The following is a 10888-nucleotide window of genomic DNA, read 5'->3' on the forward strand; positions in this document are numbered from 1 at the left end:
TCTATTGATCTGTCTGTCTATTGATCTGTCTGTCTGCCTGTCTGTCTGTCTGTCTATTGATCTGTCTATCTGTCTGTCTGTCTGTCTGTCTGTCTATTGATCTGTCTGTCTGCCTGTCTGTCTGTCTGTCTATTGATCTGTCTATCTGTCTGTCTGTCTGTCTGTCTGTCTATTGATCTGTCTGTCTGTCTGTCTGTCTGTCTGTCTATTGATCTGTCTGTCTGTCTGTCTGTCTATTGATCTGTCTGTCTGTCTGTCTGTCTGTCTGTCTGTCTGTCTGTCTGTCTGTCTGTCTGTCTGTCTGTCTGTCTGTCTGTTGAAAGCTTCAACAACATTTTCCTTCACATTTAACCAGATTTAAAATAAACACTTATACACTGATTCAATTTTCCATTTGCTCCAGGGACTCCAACTTTCATATACAACTATACTGGCTTTCCAAATTAGGCATTTCTACATATTCAAATGCAAATGAGCAGATCTATTTGTTCTGTGTTATCAGCACTATTAGGAAACAATAATGTGAAACCCTGTTGAAAGAGGAGCTTCTAGCATGAGTCATTTTCTGCTATTGATCTTTGCAATAAACGTTAATGGGTTTCTTTACGCCTTCCTCACCCTATCTATCACTCTTTCTTTTGTGACATGATGATTTAAGCAGAGTATATACCATACCCTTTGTTGAAGTTTAAAAACTGCTGAGTAATTAAATCCGAGTTATTACTAAGGAGGACAAAGTGCAGCTGGCGTCCCCTTTGCCTAAGCAGCATGTGGGTGATGTAACTTCATGTTTTAGCCAATGGAATGCCTTCTGCTTATCAAGTTACAGTAGATAAAATAAATAAGTGTCACTGGAAGAGAACGGAGTCAGGACTGCTGGCTCTGTGCTCAGTTACAGTCAAAATGAAGAACAATTCTATGAGTTTGCGTGTGCGGCTCCCTGCACTCATTTTTGCATTGGAGGTGATGATTGTGGTCCTCTATGTTGTCTTTGTGACGTACGATGATGATTCAAATGCACTTCTACAGAACAATCAGACACGGCCCATGGAGAATTCATTATATCAGAACTATCCATTTTTTGCTGACATCCAGGTGATGATTTTTCTTGGATTCGGTTGCCTTCTGGCCTTTTTCCGCCGCTATGGTTTTGGTGGAATGGTGTTCAACTTCCTAGTCGCCACATTTACCATTCAGTGGGCCATTCTGGTGCAGGGCTTCTTCCAGTTTTACTATGATGGGAAGATTCATCTTGGTGTGCTGAATCTGATTAATGCTGAGTTTGCCTGTGCCGTCGTGCTGATCTCTTTTGGAGCAGTGCTGGGAAAGACGAGCCCTGTGCAACTCCTGGTAAGTTTGTCATTTTCGCAGCAGGCGGTTTGATATTAGATATTGCAACGTTTTCCATTGTCCGTTGCTACACAAATTAATTTCACTAAAAATGTACAATGGAAAGATGTGGTGAACTTTCACATTATATTATATTATACACTGCCTGGACCACAAAAAACAAGAAGTTGCTGTTTGGATTTAAATAGGCAAATGTTTTTAAGAGAGTCTATGATTGGATCATTATTGCAGTGATTATTGTGGTTCTAGCATGTTATATGTTTGGCAACAGTTATTGATGGAGTGTGTAGATCTTCCTGTGGGAAGACGGATCATGGCCATATTCAAGGATGACAATGTTAAGATTCATCAGGCTCAAATTGTTGAAGAATAATTTTCACACATGAATTGGCACCTCCAATTGTCCAGACCTTAAAATCATTGAAAGTCTTTGGGATGTGCTGGAGACTTTACAGAGTGCTGGACTAAGATATCGACCAAAAAAGTATGTACCTCTTGATGAAAAAATAAAAATAAAAATCACAACAGTTGTATTCAGTTGTACAGATCTTGTATTGACAATGCAACTCTGTAAAGTCTCCTCCAGCGTATCCCGAAGACTTTCAGTGAATTTAAGGTTTGGACTCAGAGGTGATGATTCATATGTGAAAATGATTCTTCATGCTCCCTTCCTTTTCATTTCACAACCCCATGACCACTAACCGCTCAAACGCATCATTCCAGGATGACAATGTCAAGATTCATCAGTTATTCATGGCTGTACTTTCACAATTTGAGCCTGAGGAATCTTGACATTGTCATCCTGGAATATGATGTGTTAAAGCGGTTAAGTGGTCATGGGGTTGTTTAAGAAAGCAAAAGCTTAAAAATGAAATGATAAACATTCCATCAAATAGGGTTCGAAGAACTGTTCCCAAACACAACATATTCTAGAAACATAATAATCGCTGCAATAATGATCCAATATAGACTCTTAAGCATTTGGCTTTTTAAATCCAAACATCAACATTTTTATTTTGGCCAGACAGTGTATTACTGTTTTATGTGTGTGATAAAGAGCTGTCATGCATCAAAAACTCTTTAGTTTCTATTCAAAGTTCACGGTCTACTGCCATCTTCCTCTAAAGCAGCATCCTAACCATCATTGGGCGGTCCCTACACAGGCAGCATCTCTGTGTGAGATTAACTTGCTACACCTGTGAAAAAGAAGTAGGCTGCACTAGAATACATTATTGTGGAAATAATATATTTTAATAATGAATTAAATTAATAATGTGTTGATATACTTGATTAAATGTTAAATGCAATAAAATAAAGGTTAAATGCAATAAAATAAAATAAATGCCTTAGAACATTATAGTTTAAATTCATATTAAATGCAATTAGCTAAACTTTAGTGTTTTGACCCATCTCAATAGATAATTTTATATTTACTTCTATTGTCTTTAAATTATTAAAGTGTTCTGAATGTATTAATTGTAAACTAAAATACACTGCTGAAACATGTATGTTGTGCATTTAATGATGCAGTTACAATTACGCTTAAGTGGCCTTTTATTTCATTAAAATGTTATTATCTGCAAAGATATGGAGGACCAAATTACTCAAAATGAAATAATTCAACAAATAATGAATTCAATAAAACAACAATTAAATGTACCCGTTTATTCTGAAATAATTAAATTATTAATTAAATAATTTCATTAATTCATTAAATAAATAAATGTATCTATTTATTATTTTAAATTACATTAAATTGTTTAATATATTTCACAATTACCTCTTCCACATTTTTTTGTTTAAAACTCTTTTTTTTTTCATTATTTAATGTGCTTTTTTCAAAAAGACGTTTTTCATAATAATATGCTGCATTTACGAATGATGCTTATTTGACGAATCATGCATTTCCAAAGCACGATTTTCCCAAAGATTTTTTTTCATAATAATAGAGGACATTTCACAGATGCCAATCAACAGGCAGTGGGTGGAGCTTGGCACTGATTGGTTTAAAGTTGAAGAGTTGACAGACATGACAGATCCATCTGTGTGTGGTGATGACATCACGGAACACCGAGGGTGCTTCTCATTTCTTATTTGTTACTGAAAATGTATTTTGACCTTATTGAATTTTCTAAAAACCTGAAAACTAGGCAGTGCGTTTTTATCTTGATCAATTCCTACCGCCATATTAATTTCCAGTCAATTCCCCAATTTCCCGTTGCCAATTGCCAGACCCAGACAGAAAAAAGTAATCAATCTGAAAGGATTATCCAATCAGCGCCAAGCTCCACCCAATGCCTGTTGATTGGCATTCATGAAATGTCCTCTATTATTATGAAAAACGTATTTTTTGAAAAAGCACATTTAATAATGAAAAATGTATTTGTATCTATTTGGAAGAGTGGGTGTGGAAGAGGTAATTGTGAAATATATTAAACAATTTCATGTAATTTTACAAAAATAAAGAGATACATTTAGCTATTTATTTAATTATTTACTTAATATTTAATTAAATTAATTGTGCAATTATTAAATTCATTATTAAATTAATATTTAATTAAATTAATTGTTTAATTATTAAATTCATTATTAAATTAATTATTTATTTTTTTCAGAATAAACTGGTACATTTAATTGTTGTTTAATTGAATTCATTATTTATTTAATTATTTCATTTTGAGTAATTTGGTCCTCCATACTATGACAGTCATTGTTGTTTTTTTATATTATAGAAGTGCACTTCTTCTTCACAATGATAAGTAATGCACCTGATACTCTATAAGCATCAAAATCCATAGCACACACCAATGTGGGGTAAATTCATCATTTTTGTATTTACACTGACCTGCTTTATTAATATTTTTCATTACATTTTGAAATTATAGGTACATTATACCTATTTTTTTCACTATGCTTGTGGAAATACATTCTGGGATTGCGTTCTCCACAATATATGCATGTCATGCTGCCTTAGAATTTGGTTAAATGATGCATCCTATTGAAAAAAAATAAAAAAAATATATATATATGTATATATTAAAGGAAGTGTATGTAAGATTGTGGCCAAAACTGGTACGGCAATCACTATCCCCTATCCCCCTTCCTCCTGACTCGAGGTTGCCAGATAAGCTGCAGGATCAGCAGGAAGGTTTGTAGCTGCAGCTGTGGTAACTAGAGCAGATCTGGCAACCTGGATACCGAAACACGACTGACTTCATGATTCGTAGATAGGTGGAGGGCGGAGCTTCAGGCCAAAACACAACATGTCAACATCAAGCCTGCAGTCTCCCTCTCATTTACTGAAGCTTTCGCGCCTCGATCGCCCCCCGGTGACCGGTCCCAGTATAGCCGCTCCTCTGTGTTTTCTAATGGACGCGAGGCAAACTAAATAAAAAAATTACACTTTAAAAATGTTTCCCCAAAGTTAGTTTATGTCACTGAAGGCAGTTATCATCACGATGATTTCATTTCAGGTGTTCGTTTTAAAAATAAGTTTAGTTTGAGTTAGTTATTTGATGCTATAAAAACGGGGGGTGTGACGTCATGATTGACAGCTGAGACTGACGTCTTCTCTGAGTGAAGTTGTCACTGAGGCACTAACAGACTTTTTTCGAAATTTTTGGGAGCAGATTAGAGCTTTAGCTTTAATTTCTACATTTCCATAACTGTTTATTTCACACCAACATAATTAATTGTTCTGCATCTGCGAGAGTGTGGGCGGGCTTTTGATATCGCAGCTGTACTTCCTGCTCTACTTCCTGCGCTCTACTGCGCAACTCCGGTCCCGAAATCGCTACTGCGCAGACTTGGTCCCAAGATGTCAGCGCCGTGCACCCCCGCCTGAAAGCTTCAAATATGGCAAGCGGAAACGGATGATGTCGATTCGTCCATATTTTTTTACGGTCTATGGTCAACATCAGTTGAGGGCTGCAACAACAACTTTAAAATGACAATATCCTGGCCCGACTACTGCTGTCAGTGATATAAGTATTTGAAATTAACATGATTTCTTAATGTCTAGTGACATATCAGCGCCATTTTATGATTCATTGAAATACATTTCTTACATACAGTTCCTTTAAATGATAACTTTTTGGATTTAACATAAAGCCTTGAAGGTGCAGTGTGTAAATTTTAGTGACATCTAGTGGTCAAGTCAAGTCAACTTTATTTATATAGTGCTTTTACAATGACAATTGTTTCAAAGCAGCTTCACAGTGTTAACCGGAAAATAATGCAAGTACAGTCGCTCTGGAGAAAACGGGGATGTTATCAACTCATTTCAATTATCTTATAGTGACTATGAGGGCAGATCAGTAATAGAGTTTATTAAGTTAATTTAGTTTAATTAATTAGATTAATTTGGATATTTTAGATGAAAATTTGAGTCACCAACTGAGTAAGCCAAGCCAAAGGCGACAGTGGCAAGGAATCAAAACTCCATCAGGTGGCATAATGGAGAAAAATAAACCTTGGGAGAAACCAGGCTCAGTTCTCCTCTGGCCAATTTACAAACAGCATATTATTATTATCTTGGAAACTTTACCAGTCAGAAGTCATATTTAATCGAAATATTTGAAGGATTTGAGGCAACATGCTGGAGACAGGTTTATGATGATGTTGATTACGCAATTATTAAATAGGAAAAGTCAAAAGATTGCAGTCATCACCCTGGAGACAGGTTTATTGGGATGCCATCATGTTTGTGTACAGGTCCACCATCTGATCTGGATACGGCCCGCATCCGGCTGACTGCAGTAAACCTCGAGATAAACAAAAAGACTAAAATTAACGTAGATGCCACTCTTTTTATGATGTAACGAGTACATCAGTGTTATGGAAAGTGTTCCTGGTTCCGGCTGACCTAGTTAATGCAGCCTAACAATCATTTAAAGGTGCCCTAGAATGATTTGAAACAATATGTTAAACTGTTCTCTGATATCTACATAGAGGGTATGTAGCTTATTTAAGGGAAAAAAATGTCCAGATACAGTTTTACAGGTCCATTTACAACCCTAGAAATTGTCCCTTGGATGTAATGCTCTGTTTTGCCTTTTTAGAAGAGTCATGAATAGTAATGTTGAGCTCTGCTCTGATTGGCTTATTTCAGCAGCTCACAGCAGTTCAGCTGTTCAGCGAAGCGGCCCATGAGTCCTGACAGAACACAGACTGACTGAATGACACTTTAAGCAGAACATCTCAAATGGAGATAGCTTAAATGCAGCCTTGTTTATTGGTGTTTTCAGACCATCCGCTCACAAGAAAGCTTGCAGTTGCCAGATTTCAGTAATTTAAATCCCCCAAAGAGAGCTTTTCTGTGAAAAGAACAGGTATACTATCCAGTGTTTTACCTAAACATGTCCAATCTGGAAACCATATGCACTCAAGCTCTCTATCGCACGCGGATGATCTGAAAACACCGATAAACAAGTAGCCTGCATTTCAACAATCTCCATTTGAGATGTTCTGCTTAAAGTGTCATTCAGTCTACATTTTAGACTTGTCTTTTTTCATCAACGATATTTCATGTTTATATAACGTTAGTCACAATGTAGGCTAACGTTATGCAGTGACTGTGATGTACTCTGAAAGCATGCAGTTCTAAATAAATATAAATATATAACTTATATTTTTACAAAAAGAATAGCCTCGTTTTAACTTATATGGTGGAAAAGGTGACGTTTGCTAGAAGGATTGAGTCAACGATCTGTAAGCAACGTATCGACGGTTGTATTTTGTAATAAAAAATAATATTACCCTTTGTCATTAGACTATTTAGTTTTGTATGGTATTTGGAGTTTCCTATTGTTACTGTGCTAGCATCTTGTGTCACCTAGACAATGCGGTCTTTCAATTAAACTTTCAATTTAATCAGAAATTGTTTAAACAGCTAGTCAATAAGTCGATAAATCACTACTTACTGCTTGCAGAATACAGTTGCCCCTTTCTTCAGTTTATGAAGAAAAGGGCCTTGAAATGGGCCAAACAAATGAACGATTTTGAAATAAATTGTTGTAGTATCCGATTATAATAAACCTCAGCCATGACTGTTGACATATGAAGTCCTCACGTCCCCTGCACAGCCTGAACATGACGTGTGTCATGAGAGTTGCCGTTTTGGCTATCCTCCAGTGTCTTGTTTACCTGCAGTCCCAGTTACCGTCAGTTCCGCCTGACAATGAACATGTTTGGACAGATGCAAATGTTGAGGGCGTGCATATAAATGATCTCCAACGCTTGCGTCACGGTTGGGTTTATGTTGAGAAGCACTTAATTTTTCCTGGTGTTTTTGATTCACGAGATTTACATATGAAGGAGGAGGCAGTGGTGTTTGAGACTCACAGTATGTGATGTCCATGTACTGAACACTTATTATTTCACTATGGCAAGGTTAATTCAATTTTTCATTCTAGGGCACCTTTAACTGACAAAGTGTTTTATGTGTATGCCATAGTGAGAAGATTGGTTTTTAGTCTAGATTTAAACTGACAGAGTGTGTCTGCTTCCTGAACAATGCTACGAAGACTGTTTCAGAATTTAGGTGCTAAATTGGAAAAGAATTGACTGCCTGCAGTTGATTTTGATAGGTATTATTAGCTGGTCAGACACCGCAATAGAAGTGAGGAAGAATATGTGTTAAGAGTTCAAACAAGTACTGGGGAGCTAGACCATTTAGTGCTTTATAAGTAATAAGCAAGGTTTATAAGGTTTTGGACCAGCTGGAGTTTGTTTATTAAGCGAGCAGGGCAACCACCCAGTAGAGCATTATAATAATCTAGACTTGAGCTATAATGAACGCATGAACTAACTGTTCAGCATTTTGCATTGAGAGCATGTGCCGTAATTTAGATATTTTAAGATGGTTAAATGCAGTTTTACAGATGCTAGAAACGTGGCTTTCAAATGAGAGATTGGTAGTGGTGATGTTTTGAGTTGCACCCACCACTCATGCCTCCATTTCAAAGCACACAGATCACTCTCAGAAAAAGGTACAGTGCTGTCACTGGGGCAGTACCCTAAGGTACAAAAGTGAAAAGGCACATCTTTGTACCTTTCTCAGCCCTAAATGGTATGTACTAGTACCTTAAAATGTACATATCAGTACTTTAAGAGTGTGAATTAGTACCTTAAAGGTCCATAGTAGTACCTTAAAGGTACATATTAGTACCATTTTGGTTTTGTACCTTAGGTCCTGCCCCAGTGACAGCAATGTACCTTTTTTCTGACAGTGGAGAAACTACGAGGTCTGAACCAGGACAAAAATGTCGTTGAGAGCAGAGAGTGACTAGAGTTTTGTAGACCAGTTTGTCTGTTCAGGGCCATCATAGAAACATGATGGCACAAAATTGCGTCATCCCTGTAAGGGGACCCGAGGTTTAAGTTGAAATTGCTCATTCTAAGGTAATGAAACCGGTACATTATTTAAGGCCTTTCTTTATACACCACTGAAAACATAGTTACTGTTACATTTCTGTCAGTAGATCCTCACAAATACTACACAGTGCACCTTTAAAATGCTGCACAGGTTTTGGCATGGCTCAATTTTGCACTTTTGTGACATTATGTATTATGTTGTATTCCTCATTGGAAAGCCATTTTGGATAAAAGGATCTGCTAAACAAATAAATGTAAATTTGTACATATTGCATTTCCTCATACAATATTGTGTATTGTTTATAGGTGATGGCCTTGCTCGAGATCCCTGTGTTTGGCGTCACAGAATGGGCCGTCCTGAAATACTTGAAAATCAACGATGCTGGAGGCTCCATCCTCATCCACATTTTTGCATGCTACTTTGGACTGGGTGTCACCTTTGTCCTGTACAGACCCAGCCTAAACGGGGGACACCCGAAAGAGACGACAAGTTACCAGTCGGATCTGCTATCTGTGATGGGAACCCTGTTCCTCTGGGTGTTCTGGCCCTCTTTCAACTCAGCGCTGACCTTCAAGGGTGACGACCAACACCGAGCCGTTCTTCACACGTTCATAGGTCTGAGTGCCTCCACAATCACTGCCTTTGCCCTGTCCAGCATGCTCAGCAAGAACGGCAAGATCAGCATGGCCGATGTGCAGAACGTAACGTTGGCGGGTGGTGTAACTGTCGGTGCCTCAGTGGACATGATGATTTCACCGGGCGCTGCTTTTATACTGGGGATCCTGGGATGCATTGCATGCATGCTGGGGTACAAATACCTAAGCCCGTTCCTGGCGCGTCGGCTGCGGTTGCAGGATCAGTGTGGCATACACAACCTGCACGGCCTAACGGGACTGATTTCCAGCCTAGCAGGAATCTGTGGCATCCTGGTGGCGACTGAGGAAACGTACGGCCCCAGCCTCTACCAGACCTTCTGCCATCGGGCACCTCCAGAGGGAGACCCTCTGCTTGCGGAGTTGCGGGTGTTTATCCCGGACCTGGAAGCAGGATTGGGTCGGAGTGCACAGGACCAGGCACTCTTTCAGGTGGCTGCCATATTCGCTACCATTGCTGTGGCGGCAGTAGGCGGTGTGCTGACTGGTGTAGTTCTCAAACTTCCGTACCTGGCTTCTCCCAGTGATGAGAACTGCTTTGATGATGAGCTCTTCTTTGACGTTCCTCCAGATTACAACTGCGTAAACGGGCCTCAGGATGTGTGGTCTCACGTTCTCAGAGACACAAACAAAATTGATACAGACTAAAAATGCTGCACTTGAAAATGACTGATGTTTGACAGGAGCATTACACAAGAGGAATGAATCACAATGTTGGACTAGACCAGGGGCAGGCAAGTTCGGTCTGGAAGAGCTGATGTCCTGCAGAGTTTAGCTCCAACCCTACTAAGCCACCACAGTATAAAACTCATGACTCCCAGAATGCATTGCAGCCTTATATCATCATTGTTGAGACGCATATGCTGATTCTTGATATCTGTGTGTATCTAAACTTATGTATTCAAACTTATGTATTCAAAAATCTAAATTTAGAATGTCTGATCTGTGGCAGGAAAGTATTGTTGGTGAATATTATTTGCATACATTTTTAGTCAGTAATGAGTTTAGTCAAACATTTTTTTTCATGACAATTTTTGTTTTAGAACAGATTATGTGTTTTATTTAGCCAGAAAAACCAGACCCACATCAAGTTGTTTGGTCTGGAAACTCTCCATAGACAGGGCTCAATCCGAGGGGTGGGATAAACGGTTGTCTTTCAAACTCCCTCTGCACGCGATAGGATAGTGCTACACCAACCAGAGCAACGAAGGTGAAACAGAGCTTGTTGATAGATTAAACATTCGCCGTATCCGGTCGGCAAAACTCCGAACACATCTTCCCTTTTTAAGAATGACTTCAGTGCTGTTCTTTGTTCTTTTCTAAGAGAAAAGCTTAACTCCAAGTCTTCCAGAGTCCCGGTCAAAGCTGAATCAAATGACCGCCGTTCGCCAGCTTCTGTGTTTACTAGAAGCACGCAAGCACAACTCTGGCGTCATTATGTTAAGCCCTGCCCACCGACTCTATTCACAATGTGATTGGCTCGTCAAGAGCTTAGCGTTTATAACTCAGA

At 38.6% G+C, this 10888-nt stretch overlaps 1 protein-coding gene across 1 annotated transcript in view; it reads left to right on the plus strand.

The window, feature by feature from the left end:
• LOC137038586 (solute carrier family 12 member 5-like) overlaps positions 1-10412 on the plus strand; it is a 112251-nt gene extending 101839 nt beyond the window's left edge. The window contains exons 26-27 of the mRNA XM_067413270.1: positions 1032-1350; positions 9031-10412. Of these exons, the coding sequence (XP_067269371.1) occupies positions 1032-1350; positions 9031-10026 (1315 nt within the window). The 3' untranslated portion in view covers positions 10027-10412. The remainder of the gene's footprint in view (positions 1-1031; positions 1351-9030) is intronic.
• Positions 10413-10888: the final 476 nt, after the last annotated feature.

This window comes from Pseudorasbora parva, chromosome 13, assembly GCF_024679245.1.
Source record: "Pseudorasbora parva isolate DD20220531a chromosome 13, ASM2467924v1, whole genome shotgun sequence".
Lineage (NCBI taxonomy): Eukaryota > Metazoa > Chordata > Actinopteri > Cypriniformes > Gobionidae > Pseudorasbora > Pseudorasbora parva.